Source organism: Mustela putorius, unplaced genomic scaffold, assembly GCF_011764305.1.
Source record: "Mustela putorius furo isolate JIRA1106 unplaced genomic scaffold, ASM1176430v1.1 tig00003896_pilon_pilon_pilon, whole genome shotgun sequence".
Lineage (NCBI taxonomy): Eukaryota > Metazoa > Chordata > Mammalia > Carnivora > Mustelidae > Mustela > Mustela putorius.
In genome coordinates, this window is record NW_025422045.1 from 10,887,208 (window position 1) to 10,910,889 (window position 23,682).

Genomic DNA, 23,682 nt, shown 5'->3' on the forward strand with positions numbered 1-23,682 from the left:
TAGACTCTGCTTGAAATTCTCTCTCCCTTTCCCTCTGTCCCTCCTACTCATGATCTTTCTCTCTCAAACAAATAAATAATTTTTTTTTTTTTTAATGGGCAAAGAGGGGCACCTGGGTGGCTCAGTGGGTTAAGCCTCTGCCTTTGGCTCAGGTCATGATCTCAGGTTTCTGGGATTGAGCCCCGAATCTGGTTCTCTGCTCAGCAGGGAGCCTGCTTCCTCCTCTCTCTCTGCCTGCCTCTCTGTCTACTTGTGATCACTGTCTGTCAAATAAATAATTAAAAAATCTTTTTTAAAAAATGGGCAAATGAATTAAATAGATAGTTCCCCAAAGAAGATATATAAGTGGCCAACAGGCATATAAGAAGATGCTCAGCATCTCTAATGACTAGGGAAATGCACATTGAAACTCCAGGGAGATACCACCTAACATCCAAAAGGACAGCTAACATCAAAAATACAGAAAATAACAAGTGTTGGTGAAGACGTGGAGGTATTGGGACCTTCGTGCACTGCTGGTGGGAGTGTAAAATGGTGCAGTCATTGTGGAAAACAGTATGGTGGTTCCTTAAAACATTAAAAAGGGAATTACTATAGGACCAGCATTGACACTTCTGGGTATATACCTATCCAGAAAAATTCAAAGTACAAATTGAGTTGGTTTTCCCCCATAGTACTATGAATTAAAAAGCCGTTTAACAAATGATAGGTTCATAGAAAATCTCTAGTTTCATGGTCTATTTTCTCAAAGAACAGGAAATGAACTTTCAATGAAAGGTACAAGGGGGCCTTCCGCACACTGTTTACTTTTCAGGGGACTAAAGGCAATTACAGAATATCAGAATATCTGGAGCATCTGATTAAGTGAATTTCTACCTAAGTTATTAATCTACAATAACTCAAAAGAGATAATGTATCTCCTACACGTACTTTCAAGTTAATTATAAAAGAAAGGCAGAGAAAAATACGCACAACATTTTTGGTATTATACTGAAATTAATCAACATTTAAGTTATTTGTCCTCTCGAGTGAATAAACTATCTGAGTGTTAGGGGGAAAATGTCACTCCTCTTCCACTGAATTTATACAATTCAGCACCCAAAGTAAAGCGGCATGTGCACCTTCATTAGCCGATTACGGACCAACCTACAGGTTGCAATTTGTAAACAAACTTTTATTTAGGGACCATAGATCACCACAATTGTGCACTTTAAAATCTGAGAACAGGCATTTAAAAACAACCCAGGGTTATTGCTACTGCCTGAGATATCACCGATTGCTTAAACATTGCCACCGAGTTGAAAATACATGGACGAGACTATTTTCAGCAACCACTTATTAAGAGGACATGATGCCATTCCTGCAGCTGATCCCTGACAGTTTAACTCTTGGCGGATTTTTTTTTTTTTAACTGTTGCTTTTGTACAGAGAGCTGTTTGCTATTTCAGGGTAACTGTGGGGTTTAAAAGAAAGGAACTCATACACTCTGCTAATGTGAGAGTTAGACGACCTTCTGCATCTGCGGCGTGGAAGAAGGAAGAGAAAGAGAGAACCACTTTTTGAGTTCTTGCTGATTTGGTGCCATTAACGAGGGTCGGAAAATGCAAGGAGCTTCACTCGATCTCCGGGGCCGGACACAAGACGACAGAAGTCTCCGCGTGGGGAAGCCCTGCGGACCCTCATCCTCCTCCCTGCACTTTGCGCGCACTCACTCCTCCGTCCAGCCCGCGGGGTCGTGGGGGCGGGGCTGGCCGGGAGCTGCCCTCTTCCAACATGGCGCCGCGGGAGGCGGGTCCCTCCCGCCCGTTCCCGGGGTTCCGGTGCCGCGCGTTTTGGTTCCGGAGTAACAGTGCCCTCGCCGCGCCTTCCTGCTCCTCCTCCTCCTCCTGCCGCCGCCGCTACCGCCGCAGCAGGAACGTTCGGCCTGCGGCGGCCCGGGTTGAGCCCGTGCGCACGGCGCCCTCTGACTCGGGGTGGGGAACAGGACTCGCTCTCCCGTCCTCTGGCGGAAGGCCCTCCCTCAGCTCTCGCGTGCTCTGGGGGCCCTGGGGTTCCTTCCAAACAGCCCCCGACGGAGTCCCTTCCAGTCGGGGACCCTCCACTCTCCACTGAGGAGGAGTGGACACCTGCCGCTCTGCCTCCCTAAAACGGGGTCGTGCCCTCACACCCACACAGAGGGCAGAGAGCTTCACGATCCCGTTTCGCCCAGTTTTCCAATCCAGAACCTTCTGATCTCCGCTAGGTTCTAAGGGCCCCTGCCTCCTGCCCGGTCCACGCTCATAGGGAGGCAGCCCCCGACCCCAGATAGCCTGGGTCTGGCTCGGTCCCTGCGGGCTCCTTCCAGACCACTCCTTCTCTCTACTCCCCCGCCCACGACCCTCTGTGTTCTTTCCCTCGCTCCCCTTGTCACCTCTTGGAGCTCTTGCTTAATCTGGATCCAGTGGGTACCTCCTGCCCCAGGATGTGAGCCCCTGTAACCTGTAATGCTGTGGCTGGCCCTTGGCCCCTTCCATGCCATGGAGAACCAGGTGCTGGTGATTCGTATCAAGATTCCAAATAGTGGCGCGGTGGACTGGACAGTGCACTCCGGGCCGCAGTTACTCTTCAGGGATGTGCTGGTGAGTGGTAATCTCAGTCTTCAAATCCCATTGAGGAGGGCGCAGGGATTTGTGGGGGTAGATAGCGCCCTAACCACTGAATCTGAGTCTGGTGGCCCGAGCTAGTGAATTCAGGTGGGCATTGCTGGCCTCCTGTGAGGGCAGTTTTATTGCTTCAGCGACAGGCATTGATTAATTGCATGGACTGAAATCTGGCAATTGTGCTGGGCCCTGGGGAAATAGAGATGAATCAGATTGAACCCCTGCCCTCAAGGAGCTCAACAGCCTGGACTGGGACACACACACAGAAGCAACCAAGTGGATGCAGAAAGCTGAGTCTGGAAGTTTTTTCCCCAAGTGTTTCTCGGAATGTCCCTGGCCAGATTCCAGCCGTGCCTTTCTACTGAGTTCCCTGAACTTGGTGACTACTGGGGAAAGGGAAACTAGGCAGCTTGAATTTACCATGTTTCAGCAAACCTAAGGTGTCATTGGTTTTAAGATACTATTTTAGGTACCACTCAGAAAAAAAATACTGCCCGTTAAACGGACCCACTACACGTAAGAGAGTATTCGCCCAGTTTCAGAGATGCTAACATTGGGGGAAAGGATGTGTCTTGGAATCAATGCAGTATCATTACTCTTACACGATATTTGAATGGATTGCAAAGGAAGTCATGGGATGTGAGAACAGAGTGTAACCTTGGCAGTGGCCTTTTGAAACCTCTTACCTTTTTTGAGATAGTTACTGGGGAGTAGTTAGGCAGAATGGCTTTTCCTGTGTTGCTTGTGAGTGGGAGAGTCAGTACCACAACTCAGATTTCCTTACTTAGTAATTTTTTTCCACATGCTGCACTGCCATTTCTCATCTTTTAGCACACATTTGAGATAGCCAGAGTGCACTGTGCCCATTTTATATATTGAGTAATTGAGGCATGAAAAGCCGAACCTAACCCAGAAACATGTGGCAGGTACCAGATCTATGGTGCAGCTTACCTGCAAGGTAAGATGGGGTGGAGCAGAGGTTCCTGGGAGGAGGGAGATCTCTGATGTGATTTTTTTTTTTTTCATAGTCATTGGTGACTCAATCAAAATTTGATTCCTGTCCCTACATTTTGAATTCTGGATTTCCTGACCACTGAGAACATCACAGATTTTCAGGTGTCTGGGCCAGGAGTCCCAAAGCTGGCATGAGTCAGCAACTTCCAGTTTTGTACACCAAATGTTGGCCTTCTCTTTGCTTCTGGAATTCACACACTCACATGTTTATAGATTTCCTCCCTTATGACAAGGCCCAAACTTTTTAGCATGGTCCTCTAGGCCCTCTAGGCCTACCTGGACCAGCTCCATCTCCACTACACTCCTGGGAGCATCACGTGCTCCAGGAACACAGATCTAACCTTGAGTTCGCCAAGGCTGTCTGCACTCCGCCCCTTTCTTCAGCTGGCCAACTCCTACCTGTCGTTCAGAGCCCAGCTTCACTTTTCCTCTACCTTACTCTTGGCTATGTGTCCATCCTCTGTGTTCGCACAGCTTTGTTCCAGCAAAGGTCACGGGTTTTGTCACAGTTTTGTCTATCTCTTCCACTAAAATGGTAAACTTCTGGAGGAGATGGATGTTTCTGTCTCCCCTCTGTTTCTGGAGCTTTTTAGCATCCCAAAATATTTGTTCAAATATTTCAAAGGGAGTGTCAAAGAAGATGCATGCAGTTATGGTTTTGTGGGCCAGTCTACTAGGGTTTGAATCTAGAAACATGGGTTTAATTGCAGGCAGTCCCACTAACTAGCCAAGTCACTGTCTCTTTTAGCCTCAGTTTCCTTACTTGTAAAATAGGGACGATTCCTGTCCTCAAGACTTGGAAAGATTAAGTGAGATCGTGCCTGTGATTAGAAAGATGTGAGCTTTCTTTCACTTTCCTCTTTTGAAATAACAGAAGGTATTATTTAAAATAGAATGGTGCGGGGCACCTGGGTGGCTCAGTGCGTTAAAGCCTCTGCCTTCGGCTCGGCTCAGGTCATGATCCCGGAGTCCTGGGATCAAGCCCCTCACTGGGCTCTCTGCTCTGTGGGGATCCTGCTTCCCCCTTTCTTTCTGCCTGCCTCTTTGCCTACTTGTGATCTCTGTCTGTCAAATAAATAAATAATCTTAAAAAAGAAAATAGAATGGTGCAATGTTTAAAAACCCAAACTCTGGGCCAAATTCCCTGGGTTTAAATTGCAAGCCTTACCAGACTCACCTGGGGCAAGTGTCTCAGTTCTTCATGTGTTAAAAAAAAAAGTGGAGGGTGGAGGATAAAAATAGTGGCCATCTGACAGAGTAGAAGGACTACTGGAGTTGATATACATAAAGCACTTAGAACAATCTGGAATTTAGTAAGTGCTTTTATAAGTATTGTTGTTAAAATACAAGGGACAGGCTGGGTGGCTCAGTGGGTTGAGCCACTGCCTTCAGCTCGGGTCATGATCTCCGGGCCCTGGGATTGAGTCCCGCTTCGGGCTCCGTGCTCGGCGGGGTGTCTGCTTCCCCCTCTCTCTCTGTCTGCCTCTCTGCTTACTTGTGATCTCTGTCTGTCAAATAAATTAATAAAATCTTTAAAAATATATATATATAAGGGACAGGGCCTGAGTCTTTTGCTTCCCAAGCATCTCTCAATGATTCCTTGGCTCCAGGCTGACAGGCCTTAAAGTAAACTTTGCACAAACAGTCCCACCATCAGAGTGTCATGTGCATTCATGTGTGCGTGTGTGCAGGTAAGCCCAGGAGGAGCATGCTTTCTCAGGAAGGCTTGATGAAGGGCTCTAAGCAATGTTTGCTGTGCTCTCTCTTGTGCTCCTGAGAGCAGGCTCTGTGAACTGCGTGCCCAGATTCTGGTGGACACCGGTGATCTCTTCTCTAGGGTCATCTTATCTCTTCTTCAAGAAATGGGCAAAAAACCAACAGATATCTCAGCATCTTTGGCTTAGACCCTTAAAATTTAAAGCCCAGTGAAATCTGGAAGCATCCCCTTTATCTAATATAACGCTTCACTCCAGTTTTCAAATGAAGGAGCATGAACCCCAGAGGGGGAAAATGCTAAAGCCACACAGCTTGTTTTGGGCTGCACCAGCTACAGAAGCCAGAAGCAGCCCGTGGTCCCCGAGTCATTTGTACCTGAGCATGTTTTGGACGTGGGGTTGTGGTTGAGGGCTCTTGTCACAGCTCCATCAAGCAGCTGGGAGACCTTTGAGAAGTCACATCACTTCTCTGGGGCTTTGTCCTGCATCTGAATAATTAGGGGCTGGCTGCAGTGTGAAGTAGGCCTACTGGTCTCCAAGGGCAGAGACATTTGGTGATCTGTTTTTCAGCTTTCTGTGTTCTGTTTCTTGTAGAGACAGCCCCCAGTTTTGGTAAGATTGTGCAGGAGATCTCAACTAGGCAGTGGGAGGAGAGAATGATTTTCTAAATCCTCTTGCTGTTTGAACCCTGTCTCCTAAGTCCCAGTTCAGATTTCCCCTCATCTGTGAAATTTTTCTCTAAATTGAACCTTTGATTTTTTTCCTGCCTCCTGAGTTAGCAAATATTTGACTATTTATGTCTTTTGTTTGGCTCTTATTATACTGTGAGTGCCCTGTTTTGTTACTCTTTTAGGTTTGTCTTTATCTCTGTGACCACACCAGCATCTTCCTGAATCTTACTCTTCTGTAGCCTACAGTTTGTGTGATCTTTTTAGTCCAGGCATGTTGTAGATGCTTAATTATATTTATGATCCATCACATAGTTGATGGATTTATTAAAAGCACAGAGAAGAAAAGGATCAAGAAATGATCACCATAGGGGCGCCTGGGTGGCTCAGTGGGTTAAGCCGCTGCCTTTGGCTCAGGTCATGATCTCAGGGTCCTGGGATCAGGTCCCACATTGGGTTCTCTGCTGGGCAGGGAACCTGTTTACTCCTCCCTCTCTCTGCCTGCTTATGATCTCTCTCTGTCAAATAAATAAATAAAACCTTAAAAAAAAAAAAAAAGAAATGATCACCATTAAGATATTTAAACTTAAGTTTTCTTTTGAAAACTTCTTTAGGTAAATGTTATGTTGAGACTTAAGATGGGTTTTTTTGGCGGGGGGGGTTAAGTAACTTAAAATGTAACTGGAAAATATACATAAAATTTTGAAATGTGTCCTGCTTAGAAATGACCAGTAGGTATTACCTAATTTTGAAGCTTTTTAGCCCTTTGGCATCATAAGCCCCACTTTATTTGCTTTAATAAAACAAGGTGGTTGGTTGTGTTCACATGATTCTCATGATTCTCTCAAGCAAATTTGCTTTTTCTTTCTCCTTTTCCCCACATTAGGTGTAAAAGCTGTGGGGCTCCTTATTTATGTTGATGGGTAAAGGACACCATTGCTGCCAGGCGAGGTTTTCAGCTAGTTATTAGAAATTTGCTGTTCGATGGGCTCTGCTATTCATAAGTAGAAAGTATCCTGAATTAGTCTGCTGTTACTATGGCATTCACGTCTCCAGATTGAGATGATCAGAGTTCCCTTGAAGTAACCAGAGGTAACCTCAACTTGGAGCATAAGGGGTGGAGTCCCCCAGCTTGTTTTTAACGACACTACCAGCTAGCAAAGGCCCTCAGTAAATGCTGTGGAAGGAGGATGTAAGTGAATGAGTCCACCAGTCCTTGGGTGCTGAAATTTAGGGTTTCGTTGTGAGGTAGGCTTTGTAACGTTCCAGTAATAGTGACTTGTTATATTTAACAGACACTCATGTAGCACTTCCCCTGTGCTAGACACTCTTCTAAGCATTTATAGATATGGACTCATTTAGTCCGTGAGGTATGTACAATCACAATCTCAGTTTACACAGAAGAAAAGGGAGGCACAGAGAGACTCAGTCAGTCTGTTAGTGAATGGCAGAGCCACGGTCCAGCCACTTTGGCTCTGGTCCACATACTCAAGCTTTATGCTAGCTGCCTGTAATCTTTATCCCATACTTGCTCTACAGTTTCCATTTACTCATCAATAAATACTTTCTACCTATAAGTGTGCAGACTCTCTTTAACACTAATATTTTTTAGAAATACTTCCTCAGAGTTGATGTTTCATTGGCTAAGACTAGAGGCAGAAGGAAAAAAAATTCATCTCCTTTGGCTCTAATGAGCGAGGACTGCCTCAGATAGTTCTCTTTGATCAATTTTATATGCACAGATTTATTTTTCAGGGAAAAAAAAGGCACTGTAGAGGCGAGGCTATTATGCAAATTTCCACTGCAGCAAAAGCTTCTGAAGAACTGCCTTTAGAAGGAAGTTGCGGCTGCCACTCTGCTCAGTGCCCCGCTTGGAAGGGCTGTGGGCTCCCTGCTGAGAACTACTGCAGGCGGCTTTGTCAGCCAGCTGCCTGGTGCCAGTTCCTGGCAGAGCCCAGGAGGGACGTTGTGGCAGGGCTTCCCAAGAGCGGTGAGGTTTGCTGACCATTGGGGTTAGGCTGGACGTAATGGAGGGTCACTTTTCCCAGAACTGGCTATTTCTTGAAGATGTTCCATGCCTCTTTAACTAAGCTGTCTCTGTAGACTGATTTTCAAGATTGCAGCTTTATGCATTCATTTAAACATTGACATCAGATTATGTACCTTAGACAAAATATTTTTGTAGACTAGATTCATTCTATTCCGGTGTCATTAAATGTATGTTTTCCAGTGCATAAGAGTATAGGTTGATAAAAATTGTTTGTATCACATGTGGCGTTATAGGTTAATATCATCATTGGAATAATACATCACGGAAACTTATTTTTCTTAATTCTTTGCACAATGAATACGAGGTGAGAGGTTGCTAGTTACATATCAGAAACTACATTTGTTGTCTACAGTGCGCTACTTTAACATGTTTATTATTTAAGTTAATTCTTGCATTACCCCTGTGAGTATTACTAGACCTATATTGGAAGATAATCAAATAGAGACTCAGAGAGGTTAAGTTATTTGTTAGCAGTCACACAGCTAGTTGAGTACAGAGCTGAGATTCAAACCCAGGCTAGTCTGACTCCTAAACACCTTTCTATTGGTAGTATATTCCACAGCTTTCCAAGAACAAACTGTGTGTGCACAGTTTTAAATGCACAAATAGTGTGTATACGCTGTAGAATCAAGCATGAAAGATTATGATATTAATACAGAGTAGATTTGGTAAAGAACTGCCTCCCCCCAACCCACCCTTAAATAGAGATGTAAACTCTGGGCTTATATTGCTGGGCTAAGTGTGATTGTGAACTAATGTTTTTATAGTTTATGCCAACATTTCAAAAATCTTTTTCAGGTTCTCATATTTCCTCTAGGATTTGCCACATGTTAGCAATAAAGAAGATGGCTAATTGTGTTTCTTTATTCTTTCTTTGTTTAGGATGTGATAGGCCAGGTTCTGCCTGAAGCAACAACCACAGCATTTGAATGTAAGTCTGGCTCGTATACTTTCTTGACTGTTTCTTTCTGCAGTAATTTTTCAAAGGGTTTATGGGTTGCATGACTTTAGAAACTGACAAAAACCGATTATTTATGATCATCATATGGTACATTTAAATATTTATAAATTAATGCAAGTTTAATGATGATACTGAACTGAGTAATATTTTCTTATTTAATCATATCTTGGGTGTGCATATTTCTATAATATAGCTTTAATTACCAACATGACCTTTATCTGCTCTTGCTCCTCACTGTAATAATATTGTGGGATAAAATGAAACGTGTAAACTACCTGTAGGCCAGTGATTCTTGATTAAGATTGTAATCCATTGCTGCTTTAAAACAGCAACAGAATAGAGCTTTTAGGTGAGCATTGCTTGGAATGATTCTGTTTCAGTGGGGCTTGGCCTGGCTGGTAAATGATGACAGGAGCCCTTCAGATCTTGAATCCCTCTACCTTACTACCCAGCCCTGCCCCACAGTTGGCTTGGAGGATTGGGAAGGGCAGGGTGGATTAAAAAACTAGTTTTGACATGAGCCAGGTCATTGCAGGGGGTGTTAGATTCTGGGGTGTTAGATGAGAGTTTAGTTCATGGAAAGGGGCTAGATGTGAAACTGCTGAAACCAAGGTTTTGCTCATGGAAAGGGGCTCTGGTGTAGAGAGGATTTTTAGCTGTGGTTCCCATCTTTTCTTTTGAAAGTGAGGGCCACTTCTCCGTGAGAAGATGTATGATTTCTCCATATTATGGCATACCCTTCAAACAAACTATCCTTGTGCAATTTTTAAAAAATTAAAAAAAAGATTTTATATATTTATTTGACAGACAGAAATCACAAGTAGGCAGAGAGGCAGGCAGAGAGAGAGGAGGAAGCAGGCTCCCTGCTGAGCAGAGAGCCTGATGCAGGGCTGGATCCCAGGACCCTGGAATCATGACCCAAGCCGAAGGCAGAGGCTTAACTCATTGAGCCACCTAGGCGCCCCTGTGCGATTATTTTTAATAGGAGAAAATTAGAGGAAAGCTAAATGCCTAGAATAGTGGATTAATAAGTTACCCATTATCTGAGGCAGCAACCAACTGAACAGCAGCTAAAGAGAATGAGTTAGGATTTTATGTATTGGCCTGAAAAAATTTCCACGATATTTTGTTGAATAAACAAATACTATGTTATGGTATGAGCCCATTTGGTAAAATAGCTAATCCCTCCACCTCCCTGCTTCTTGTCTGTATTGAGAGACAAGGATCTGAAGAGCGTCCGCCCACAGTGCCTTGCAGTGGTTTCCCCTGGAGCGTGGACTTGAGGGTTAGAATGGGGAATGGTTGGCTAAATGAGCACACTTTTTCCTTTCTGTATTTCTTTATTATTTGAATATTTTCAACCATCATTCCGTGTATTTAAAAGTCACTTGTGTAGAACTCTTAAAATAATCAGTATTTTATTAACCACCCTGGACTCTATTTACTGTTGAAAAATGGTACATGTATCTGAAGTCCATATTAGTGTTGCAAGCTTTTCAGACCCTTTTTAATAAGCTCTGGTGGCGCCAAGGGTTTCATGGACAGGCTGATAGTAAACATCTGTCCCTGTTGCCAGGTGCTGTGCTAAGAACATTCCATGGTTATCTCATTTAATTTAACCTTCACAAGATCCCCATGAAGTACTTTGAAGGACTAGTTTTTTTTTTTTTTCAATTTAGTTTTATTTTATTTAAATTAAGTTAGTTAACATATAGAGTCTTACTAGTTTTAGAGATAGAGTTCAGTGATTTGTCAGTTGTATGGAACACCCAGTGCTCATTCCATCCAGTACCCTCCTTCATGCCTGTCACCCAGTTATCCCGTTCCCCTGCCTCCCTCCTCTCCAGCAGCCCTCAGTTTATTTCCTGTGATTAAGAGGCTCATATTGTTATTAGCTCCATTTTAGTTGAGGAAAAGGCATCTCCACTAAGTAGCTTGCTCACATGTTGAGTGGTGAGGTGAACTTTCTCATGTGGACTCCAGAGCATATATACACTCTCAGCCACTTTTGATACTTGTTCTCTGTGTTGTAATCTTTCTTGAAGTCACTTACTCTGATTGTTCATAAGTGTAGCAGAAAAGAAGTGTGTTAAGTATGGTTTACATGACTTATGGGTTTATATGACTTGGAAGTTTACATGGCTTATGGAACAACTCTTGAAAAAATAAAGCTTTAATCAAAGAAATATTTAGGGTAATATAATTAATACTTAAAAGTATATTTAACATTAAGAAAAAAAATATTTAGATTTCTACGTTTAAGTTCTTAGAGATGTTGCTCCTTCTTTACTGAAAGGAGGGTAACAGCTCTGTACCCGTCTGTGTCTTGACCAGTTCTAGGCAAAAACAAAACCCCAAAACATAGATAAAATAGTAACTGTCCTTTGTTTCTTTAGCCTAGGTTAAAATCCTAGCCTGGCTCTTTTCATGATTGCTCTAGGATGACCTTGTGTTCTGACCCAAAGATCTGAACTAATAAGTGGACTCTATGTAGAGGAAATACTTGGAAAGATAGTTTGTAGGCTGATTTGCTGACATTTTGGAGCTATGTCAGTGGTGTATAGCTATGATGGAACAACTCCCAGATAAATAAAACTTTGACCAAAGATGTCTTTATGGTAATATGTTTAATATTGTAAAGTGTATGTAACACAAGTTGATTTCTTTTGCAAGAAATGGTATTGTATATAGTGATGAATTAAGCAACAAGAGAAACGGTGTTGTCAAATTTACCAAGGAAATGAGTTGATAAGTGGAAAGGAGTGGGGGAAGGTAATCCTACAGATTCTTCATTTCTGAGAAGTGCCGTCTATTGGCTTAGTCTCTGACCCCACCCAGATGGGGTTAATCTCTCCCCACCTTTGCTAGAGCAGGTAACCCATTGGGCCCACCTTCCCATGAGCTGTGTTCGTATTTTCCTTCCTGACTAGATTTTGAATGACTTGACAGGTACCATGTTTTATTTCACTCTTGTTCTTAGTGCTTAGCTTAGTGCCTTGTGGGAACTCCCTTGTTGAATAAAATGGAATGTTGTGTGTCCATATTCAGATGATAATTTTAAAATTAATGTGACCTAAAGCCAAGTAAATCATTTGCTGTTTTTGGATTATTTGTGCTGTTGCCTAGGCAAGGGATATAAATTGGTGGTGGACCAGTCAGGCCCCAAATTCAGATTCCCACACTTGACTAGGCCCTCTGACCTAAGGGGGCAGGGGATCTACAGTCACTCTCTTCTTTCCTGTTTCTGTTCCTGGGGATAGTGTTTTTGAGGGGAGTTAGGCTGGAAGAGGGGAGGCAGACCCATTTGTGCTGAATTTACCTCTTAGACCGATGGCCCTAAACCTTTTTCATCTTAGCCCTTTTAGGCCCTTTCGCCTTATAATTAGAGTGCAAATAACAATACTTTCCAATGTCTAGTGTTTGATTTCTTTTTTAATTAAGAAGATATAGATGATTTTAAAAAAGTGTTTAAACAGTGTAAAAATGAAAGGAAAACTAAAAGTCCCCATTTCCCCAGTTCACCATTTAACACTTTCTTCCTTTTCCTTATGAAGTTTTCTCTAGATGTAACACACACTATACGGCAACTAATTTCCCCTGCCCCCACTTAGGGTGTCTATAGGACCTCTTTCAAACATCAACGTGCGCAAATCAACTTCAGTCTTTCAGATGACTACATTATGCCTAATTTTATGGCTGTGGCTTAATTTATTTGACCAACTGATAGACCAATCTTAAGTTGTTAGCAGTTTTTTAGTATTAGAAAAAATGCTGCAGTCAATGGTATTGCCTTATATCTTTCCACATTGTAGAAATATATTTGTAGGATCAATTCCCAGGAGTTGGAACTACTGAGACAAAGAGTACCCCTGTTTTACATTTTAATAGCTATTACCATGTTGCTCTCTAAGGGTAGAACCAATTTACAGTCCCACCAACAATGTTTGAGAATGCCCATTTCTCCCTACCCTCCCCAAATCTGGGTATATTTTTTATGAGCGAACTTCCTAGTCAATGTCAGTTTGAAGGGCAGAGGAGATTACTATGGTGTTGTTTTATTTTTTATCAGTTATAAGTGAGCTTCAGTATCTTTTCACTGCTCTTTCAGTCATACGTATTTCATTTCTGTGAACCATTTTGTCACCTTTGCCCATTTTTCTTATAGATTGTAGGTTTTGAATTGGTTTAAGGGCTTTCCAATATTGAGAAAATTGGGGCTTTGTCTTACATGTTAGAGCTATTTTTGTCTATTTACTGCTTTCTTTTCAACTTGCTTTGGTCTTTTCCCCCTCTTCTTTTTTTTCCACGGAGAAGGTTGAAGTTTTTACATGGTCAGATTTTTCATATTGCCCTTTGTGATATCTGCATTTATGTCATTCTTAGGAAGATCTTCCGCATTCCAGATATTGAAAAAACATTCATCCGTATTCTTTTTTGCTGTACTTTAATAGGGTTAAGCACACACATATTAGCTATGTATATAAAAACATACATTCATATGTGTATTAATGTGGGTTTTTTCCCCCTGAAAAGAGCCTGCATTTTTAATACAAATGTCCAAAGATTTTACATTTTTGTATCGTCTCCAGTCTGTTTTGATGAAAGGAGGAGTCAGGTGGGGAATCCAACTTTATTCAAGCACTTAGACAGCTGACTCCATACCAGTTATTGAATAATTTGTCTTTTCCCAGATGTGAGAACACTCCTGAGACAAAGCTAAATTCCATTATCATAAAAGGCCTGTATGTTTGCATGTGTGGGCCCTACATATGCTGTAGGAGCTTGACATTCATATAGGCCCAGAGAGCCCTGCTGATTTCCACAGTTTCATTAACAGATTAATGAGTGCACCAACACACGAGGCGATACAAATCAGCTGTGCCCACTAATGAGTTTCCTGGATGTGTTACATGGGCTCCTCTCCTTGGATTATCTCATAGGTGACTGCAGCAAAGTGACTCTTGGGCTGGTGGCACTGGGTGGGTAAATTCTTACTGGTGACTTGAAAGATGCATTGTGAGTCTGTGTAGACAAGTGCTGATTTACCTCTATAAATACCATGTGGCCCCACTTTCCCATGGTACTCCAACTTCACGTGTTTTGGTCTATAGCTTTCATAAGTATCTTTATACTTGTCAAGCTGTGCCTCTGAGTTTTGGTTCGTAAGATATGGTTGTAGGATAAATCTTTATTTTATCTTTATCTTATCTTTATCTTTCTTCAATCATGATCATTTTACACTTCTCATTTTAGTTCTTTTATGAATTTCTGGAAGATTATTTTGGGAGGAAATTTTAAAACCAGCTCATCATTTTTTTTTAAATTTTATTTTTAAGTACTCTTTACACCCAACCTGGGGCTTGAACTCATAACCCCAAGATCAAGAGTTGCACAATCCACCAACTGAGCCAGATAGGTGCCCCCAGTTCATCATTTTAAATTTGGCATAATATGACCATTTAAAGCAAAATTGCAAATTATTTAAGTCATCAATTCTTTTTTTTTTTTTTTTTAGATTTTATTTATTTATTTGACGGAGAGAGCATAAGCAGGGGGAACGGCAGGCAGAGGGAGAGGGAGAAGCAGGTTCCCTGCTGAGCAGGGAGCGAGATGTGGGGCTCAATCCCAGGACCCTGAGATCATGACCTGAGTTGAAGGCAGATGCTTAACTGATTGAGCCACCCAGGCGCCCATAAATTTTAAATTCTTACAGCATAGAAAATCACTATAGCTGATTACTGGAGAAATACCTGTAGGATATGCCCTTCATGTCCAAACAGCAAGGGTAGTGTCATTAAGAATAGTTGGGTGAGAACCCCTTTTTGCTTTGGAGAAAAGCCTTAATTATAAAATATTTGGAAATCAAATTATTTGGAAAAAATGAAATTTCATTTTCTTAAACTGTAGTGTGTAAAAGATAAGTGGTTGCTTATAAGTAAAACTAAGTAGTTTAATAAAAAATTGTAACTCACAGGGTGCCTGGGTGGCTCAGGTGGTTAAAGCCTCTGCCTTCAGCTCAGGTCATGATCCCAGGGTCCTCGGAACGAGCCCCGCATCAGGCTCTGCTCAGCAGGGAGCCTGCTTTGTCCTCTCTCTCTGCCTGCCTCTCTGCCTACTTGTGATCTGTCTCTGTGTGTCAAATAAATAAATAAAATCTTAAAAAAAATTGTAACTCACAATAGTACACAGTCTAAAAATTATTTAACAGGTTAAGAGTTAATTATGCTGATACTGAGACTATTTGAAGAGAGTTTTAATTTATTCAAATTTTGGTTTGCAGTATCATCCATGTACAAAGTCCAAATCCCTTTTAGTCTTAGGAGAATAGTAGCTTTATTAGTAGTCTTGTTATTTTGCATGCAAATTAAGAAGTTCAATCCTCATTCAAGTACCAGGCTAGTTGCTCCTTGAAGACGCTAGACAATACTGCCATTGTTGAGTCTCTAGAAACCCTATCATAGTACCTGGCATATAGTAGGCACTCAGTATGTTTCTGGAGTGCAGTGGATGGATAGTTGAAGGAATGAAGGACAAGCCTTCAAACCCTATATCTCATCCATCAGAAAATCCCATTAGCTCTGGCTTTAAAATATATCCCGCATATGATGACTGCTCAGTATGTCAGCTTTGTTTAGGCCACCATCATCTCTCACCTGGCCTAGGGCAGTGGTTTCTCCTAACTGGTCTCCCTGTTTCTGCTTTTGCCTCCAAACAGCCTGTTCTGCACGTAGCAGCCAGTGATCCTTTGTAAGTGAGATCACAACACTCAGCACCCTCCAGTTTCCATCTTACTCAGGAGTAAAAGCCAAGTCCTTAAAATGCCCTCCGAGGTCTTGCCTTTTCTCATCTGCCCCCAATTCTGTCACAGCGCTGCTTCTCTGAACTCCTCTCTTTCTCTCCCAGCTCTCATGCTGTGCTAGCTACTCTGCCTTTCTCTCAGTCTCTTGAACATACCAAGTATTCTACTCCAAAGCCTTTGCATTAGCTCTTCCTTCTGCCTGGAACACCTTTCCCCAGATACCTGTGCTGCTCACCTCCTCATCCCCTTCAGTCTGTCTCAGCTGGAGTGTAAGCTTCAGGAGGGCAAGGCTGCTATAGTGGCCATTGACATATTTGTTGGAGAGAAGAAGGGAGCAAAGAAGTGAAGAAGGAAACAGGAGGCAGGGACACGGAGCAAAATTAAAATTCATGGCCGAGAAGATTTGGCCATAGAAACCGAGACTTCTGGTCCTGTCCACATCTTAGATGTCATACCTGAGAAAGGCTCTATAAACTTGACAACCTTTCTGATAATTTCTTGTTGAATGTCTTTTCTAACCTCCACAGTTGTGTTTGCATTTCTTTCCTCTTGTCTTGGGAAAATGCCTTTGCTGTAGTTCTAATTGACTCGCCTAGCACTGAAGGAGTGTGACAAATGACATATAATATATTGCCTTAACTTTCTGTTGCTCTTTGCAGAAGCTGGGTTGTTTCTCCTCAAAGCCCATTTGAGCCCTGTCACTGCAGTGGGTGCTCTGTGGCTGAGAGCTCCGTGGCGTCTGCCAGGTTGCCTGCTGTTTACCTTGATAGGCTCTGTGCTTGCCATTCTGACCGCCCCTTACCTGAGGCTGCCTCTCCTCTATTGGGCCTTTATGTTCCTCCTCTTGGTTTCTCTTCTGGATTGCATGTTGCTTCAAATAAAATTGCTAACAACATATGGCCTGTTATGATTCTCTTTTCCCAAACTCTGCCATTTTGTATATTTGTGACACACTGCAGATTTTGTGAAGATTGCTTCATAATATTTGTTTACCATCTGCTGCACTCTATTTGGTATCTTGCTAGGATTTTTTCCTCCATTTTAAGTGACATTAACAAAATCCAGCCAGTACATAGACTTTCTGGTTCTACTTTTGCTTCCCTAATGTGCTGGAAAATCATATTACTGTGCTCCAGGCAACTAGAGAAGTCTGGAATTCTCATTGTGAACCAGTGTATCAGATCTATTGCATATACCGCCCCCCCCCGCCTTGGTCATATCTAGTAATGCTTTTTTGGTCAGATGGTAAAGAACCTCTATGTATAAGACAAAAAGTTCAAATTATTTTCTCTACTTCTCTTTACTTAGTACCACTACTTTCTAGTGTTCTTCAACAACATATTTATAACCTTGTAATTCTTTGTGCCACTTTAGTAAGTTTTTATGATCTGCAGTTCCATTTAGTGTTCATATTATAGCTAAGAGTTTGATAGGCAAATAACCAGAGTCAGCTGGAAGGGCTGTGTGTGTCCAGCTTTCAACAGAGAACTATTTTAAATTACTGTTACACCAAATTGCTTGGTATGTCTTCCTACTTTATCCTTCAATACTTCTAATACCTGTCAATTTGTTGTCTTTATTTTAAAGATTATTTATGTATTTGAGAGAGAGGAAGGGAGAGCACCAGTGAATCAAGGGAGAGGGAGAGAATCTTAGCCAGACTTCCCACTGAGTATGGATCCTGACTTGGGGCTTGATCCCACGACCCTGGGATCATGACCCAAGCTGAAACCGAGCTTTGGATGCTCAACCAACTGAGCCACCCAGGTTCCCCCCTTTGTTTTTATGTTAAAATATTTTTTTACAGCTTTATTGATATATAATTGACATATAACATTGTGTAAATTTGAGGTATACAACCTGCTGATTTGATACACTTATATATTCCAAACTGATTTCTACCATAGCATTAGCTAACATCTCTATCCTGTTATAGAATTGCCATTTCTTTTTTGTGGTCAGAATATTTAAGATTTACTTTCAGCAGCATTCAGATATATGTCATAGTGTTGGGTGCCTGGGTAGTACAGGCCTTTAAGTGTTCAGTCTTGGTTTCAGCTCAGATCGTATCTTGGGGTCATGGGATTGAGCCCCCTCAAAGGGCTCCATGCTCAGCACAGAGTCTGCTTAAGACTCTCTGCCCTCAAATGCAAGCTCTCTCTCTCTCTCTCAGACAGATAAATAAATCTTTTAGAAAGTATGTTACAGTGTTATTAGTTATAATCACCATGCTCTACATTAGATCTCCAGACCTTGTTATAACTAGAAATTCATACCCTTTGGCAAAAGTTCCCCATTTGCCCCTGCCCCAGCCCCTGATAATTACACTCTGTTTTTCTAAGTTTAGCTTAAAAAAAAAAAAAAAAAGATTGATTGATTTATTTTAGAGGGGGAAGGGGCAGATGGAGAGAGAGAGAGTCCTGAGCAGATTCTGCGCACTGAGTACAGAGCCTGATGCAGGGCTTGATCTCATGACCCTGAGATCACAACTTTAGCCAAAACCAAGAGTCAGACACTTAGCCATCTGCACCACCCAGGTGCCCTTAATTTGGCTTTTTAAAATTTCACATATAAGCAGTATCATACAGTATTTGTCTTTTTCTAACTTAACTTTACTTAGCATAATGCCCTTCACAGGGTTCATCTAAGTTGTTGCAAATGGCATGTGTCTTTCTTTTTCATGGCCAAGTAATATTCCATTGTATATGTATACCACATCTTTAGTCATTCATCTGTTGGTAGACACCTAAGTAGTTTCCATATCTTGACTATTTTGCATAATGAGCACAGAGGTTCATGTATCTCTTTAAGAGAGTGATTTTGTTTCCTTTGGATAGATGCCCAGAAATAGAATTGCTAGGTCACACGATAGTTCTATTTTAATTTTTTTGAAGAACCTCTGTACTGTTTTCCACAGTAGCTGCACCAGTTTACATTCCCACCAGTAGTGCACAAGGGCTCCGTTGTCTCCTCCTTCTTCCCAACAGTTGGTGTCTCTTGTCTTTTTGGTGATAGCCATTCTAACAGGTGTGAGGAGATAACACATCGTGGTTTTGATTTGCATTTCCCTGATGGTGAGTGATAGTGGGCATTTTTCATGCGTCTCTTGGCCATCTGGATGTCTTTGGAATTTATTGTCTTTACAGACAAGTGTATTCTTACTTAAGTGTCAAGGCAAGTAAATGGTTTGACTGCCATCACAGGGATAGATAGCTTGGGTTTTGTGTTTTGGCCAGAATCATCAATCTTATAAGTGGGATTACTTTTCCAACTCAGTTTCCTCTTTGACAAGAACAGGAGTCTTCATTAAAACTACTGATCACAGGGGCGCCTGGGTGGCTCAGTGGGTTAAGCCACTGCCTTCGGCTCAGGTCATGATCTCAGAGTCCTGGGATCGAGTCCCGCATCGGGCTCTCTGCTCAGTGGAGAGCCTGCTTACCTCTCTCTCTCTCTCTGCCTGCCTCTCCATCTACTTGTGATTTCTCTCTGTCAAATAAATAAATTAAATCTTTAAAAACAAACAAACAAACAAACAAACAAAAACTACTGATCACAAATACCGAAGAGTCTCTCAGTCACCCAAAGAGCAATTTGCACAGAAAACCAATACCTATATAAAATGGAGTCCCTTAATAATCCATAAGAACCATTAATCACTATGTCATGTAAGTCTGATTTTATCCCCAGGCTTTATTAGAATGCCTCCTTCAAGTTAACTGAAATCTTTCTTTTGGAGTCAGAAGCCTTATGGAACAGCACCAACACTTTATCCCTAGGTTGGGTATTTGGGCCTTTTGGCCTTGGTTTTCTGTCCACTTAGAGCCAAGTGTCCTTATAGTGTTTCATAACTCCTCTTCATGAAATTGCTAGGCAAGAAATTCTGGTAGCTGACTTCCCTCACAGGTTTTTTGTTTTGTTTTATTTATTTATTTATTTATTTATTTTCCTGAACTAATCACTCAGCGATTTCATGGAATTCCAGAATCTTCTGTTTTAAGAAACCATAAAGGTTCAAGCTCTGGCTTTGAGAGCTTAGAGAACTCTTGTTGTGTTATTCCTGATTGAGAGAGACTGTGAATTAAATGATTTTTCTGGAATCTGTGCCCTCTCTTCACAAATTCTTTTTTTTTTAAGATTTTATTTATTTATTTGACAGACAGAGATCACAAGTAGGCAGAGAGGCAGCAGAGAGAAAGGAGGAAGCAGGCTCCCTGATGAGCAGAGAGCCCGATGTGGGACTAGATCCCAGGACCCTGGGATCATGACCCAAGCTGAAGGCAGAGGCTTTAACCCACTGAGCCACCCAGGCGCTCCTCTTCACAAATTCTAAAAAGAGTTTTCACCTGTTTTATTATACTCCAAACACTTCTTCATCCCTTGTGAATGGTACCTTTTTGAGGTCTTGTATATATTGAAATTTGAATATAAACAATTCCTTTAGCCACCGTCTCTGTAACTAGTTCTGATGTAGAAATGAGAGTTACAAAAAGCTGCTTTATTCAGGCTGGAAATTTTACCAAGTTCAGGACTTCATCAAGAACAAATCCTGTAGCCCACATCTAAATGGAGAATTTGACTTGCTTTTAAAACAAAAATGTGTAGTGTTTTCATGTGTGGCAATATGTAACATTACATCTCTTTATACTATATCAGCTTTTTCTTTGTTTCCTGTATTCCTAAGAAAACATTTTTGACTTAGCCTTGAAAATACTGGTTTCTAGAACTTATGTAGGAACTCCCCTTTGTTTCCAAACTAGAATGGTGTTTCTTTTTCTTCTCCAATTTAGCTTTAATGGTGTCTGCACCTCAGAAAGAAAGAGCTAAATTCCTATATAGTTTCTTATATGTGTAATATTCATAGGCCTCTGCCTCTTAGGCAGAATGTTTTTATTATTATTATTTTTTAAATGTTTGTTACAGGAAATGACCACTATGTGCCTTTTATACTGAGAACAAGCAGCTCTTAGTAGAATAGTACAGTAGTGACACTGGACAGCTCTTTTTTTATGTAGCTATTTAAATGGTGTGACTTGATGATACTGATTTGCATTGAGTTCAGGAACTCTTTGGGAGTGAACCACGATCCAGGATCCAGGAACAAATGCTTTGGAGAGAAACCCCAATGAAAGCAGTTGGCTTGATCACTGAGCAGGGTTGGCTCAACTGCTAGTTTCTATCATGCTGTCAGATAGATTGCTATTGGCTGCTGGGAGGAAAAGGAAGTAGCATTTTGCTCTGCAATGGGCTAATTAGGAGAGAATACAAGCTCCCTCCTAGGGTTTCCATGGCCTGGCCACTGAGCAGGGGGATATCTTCAGAACCGCGGCTGGATGGGAGGGAGGACTGCTGGGATGTGGTGGGCAAAGATCCACGAGCTGGACTGAACTCCCCCTGTATTTTCAGTAAGAGTCCCTAGAGCATGTCATATAAGCTTGTTCTCTGCATGACCTGAGATTTGTCTGCTTCTCCAGGCCTGGGATCTGGTTCTCTGCATCTGACCAAATCAGCAATTAGATACTCAAGAGTGACCAAAACCAAATAAATAAATAAATAAAAAAATAACAGCACTGGCTGTTTAACAAGTACATCAGAGCTGCACCAGCTGAGAGCAAGCCTGCCCCTTCCAAGTTGCCCCCGGGAACATTGTTGGTGCATTCTTCCAACAATGCTACAAATGCTCAAAATGTTTTTGGTATTTTTCTTTCAGCCATATATTTAGAACCTATCATATAGGCTGTTTTGTTGACAGATCTTTATTTTTAGAGGTGTAAAAGAGCTAACTAAATATTTAGAAATAAAAGTCATTCCAAGTCATACCTGGCAGATAGCACAGGTGAGCGACCGGGCAAGCAGTTCCGTTTGGGTTAAAAATGAGATCTGATAGGGTCATTACCTGGCTGGCTCAGTTGGTAGAACATGTGACTCTTGATCTCTGCATTGTTGGTTCGAGCCCCACTTTGGGTATAACGTTTACTTCCAAAAAAAATTTTTTTTTTTTTTTTCTAAAAAGGATAAAAAGATCTCATATTTTCACGCGGTCTCTCTTTGGGTTCTTAAAGCAGTTTTCAAAGAGGTATTTCAAAACTATTTTGAACAGGAGAAGCATTATAGAAATAAGTTTCTGGATGTGGGCTGCTTGGGATGATGCAGTTATTCAAATGTACATATTCTCCTTGTGTATTTTGTAAAGTCTAATTATCCTCCAATTTTGGGACTATCAGATTTTTTCAAAATCACATGAATAGCCATTTGAAGGCTGTTATAGTCAGAGTACCCCACAGAAATGAAACTGTTTGGAAAGAGCAAGTGACCTAGCAGATAGAATGGGTTATGGGGTTAACTGTGTTAAGAGTTGCTTGGCAAGTTAACCTTCTAGAAGCTCCCTATTCTTCTATAGGAAGGGGATGGTAGTAATCCAGTCACACTGTCCACATCATAGGATCCTTGTGCAATTTTTAAGGAGACGTGGTGTCTGAAGCACAAATCATGGTGCTTTTTGTGTAGTCTGTGTTCAATATTATCACGCTACTGTCACATGAGAGCTTGCCGGGGAGAAAGGAAGACCGGACAGAAAAGGGACAGGGTGCTGTGTGAGAAAGAAGGAAGCACTCAGGGTAGAACAAGACTGGCCTCCTTCAGTGTGCAACATTCTTCACACCAAACCTTTTTATTCACACTCCGGTGACACGTTAACCTAGATACAAGTCAAGCTTGATGTAAGCAGCATTTTAATTCTTAGCTGTCCCGGAAATTTCTGGCTCTTTACTGAGACTGCTTATATTCTGAACAACAAAAAACCCCAGCAAAACAAACCGATAACCTCAATATCTTCAAAAACATGGTTTTGAAGATTTGGCTCTCACATTGTGAAAAGCAGTTGTGTTACATTCCCAGCTGACGTGGTTTTGTGCATTTAAACACTGCAAATCTCACCACTCACACTTTGTTGCCTTTGAAACAGATGAAGATGAAGATGGTGACCGAATTACAGTGAGGAGCGATGAAGAAATGAAGGCCATGCTGTCCTATGTAAGTCGTCATAAAATTGTCACATTACAAGATGAGAACGTAAATGTCATATTATAATGTGTTGATGTAATCGTGGGCGCTTTTTCTCGCACAGTGAAGATGTAAAAGTAAATCACAGCTACCATAACATTCTTCTGTAGGATGCATAAGGGTTTTAAGGATTTCCTTACACGTTAAAGTTAAGGGCGTTCTTTTAAAAAGACACTTACTGATCATATCATGAACATTAAGAATAATGCATCTTAATGACTTTTGCATTAGGTATGGTGCAGACTAAATGGACTATCAATTTCCTGTATTTTTTATGCAGTACTTAAAGTAACGGCTCATTAAAAATGAACCCCTGGGCTCTAAAAAATTTTTCAAAATCTACTTTCAACTGGAGATCTCTTTCACCCTTCCAAACAGACTGTAGTTAAATGTAGCTGCAGGCTCAGTATGGATACACGATTTTAAAGTGTTATTTTATGCACTAACCACCTCTCTTTTTCTCCACCCTGAAATGAACCACAGGGTTACTTACTGAATCAGAGGGATTTGAATATATCCTGAAGTGACTTTTCTTTTGTGTTGCAAATTTCAGTGGAAATTTGCCTTAGCTTTTGTCTGGGACGGAAGTAGATAAAAGACAAAAGTAGAGAAGACAAAAGGGTACACTCCTAAAACTTTAATACTAAGCCTGACAAGTCCAGCTGTGATGAGGAGGTACAGCTTCCCTGAGCCCTGATTTGTGCTGGCCTCTTACTGTGTTATTTCCTCTTACACATTTTATTTTCTTTCATCCGAGTTTGTAATCTGTTTACAAAA

The 23,682-nt window shown here is 41.6% G+C and overlaps 1 protein-coding gene across 10 annotated transcripts in view; it reads left to right on the forward strand.

The window, feature by feature from the left end:
- The first annotated feature begins 1,870 nt into the window (after positions 1-1,870).
- Positions 1,871-23,682, forward strand: part of MAP2K5 (mitogen-activated protein kinase kinase 5) — a 261,852-nt gene continuing 240,040 nt past the window's right edge. For 4 of the 10 annotated variants that reach the window (XR_006602776.1, XM_045067481.1, XM_045067483.1 and 1 more), the window contains exons 1-3: positions 1,873-2,618; positions 8,969-9,017; positions 22,808-22,875. Coding sequence is in view for 9 of the 10 variants with exons in the window: in XM_045067481.1 (XP_044923416.1) it covers positions 2,484-2,618; positions 8,969-9,017; positions 22,808-22,875 (252 nt within the window). In the remaining variant the exon portion in view is untranslated. Of the gene's footprint in view, positions 2,619-8,968; positions 9,018-22,807; positions 22,876-23,682 lie in introns of all 10 variants that reach the window. The other 6 variants (XM_004758616.3, XM_004758617.3, XM_013059472.2 and 3 more) reach the window with 5 other exon arrangements.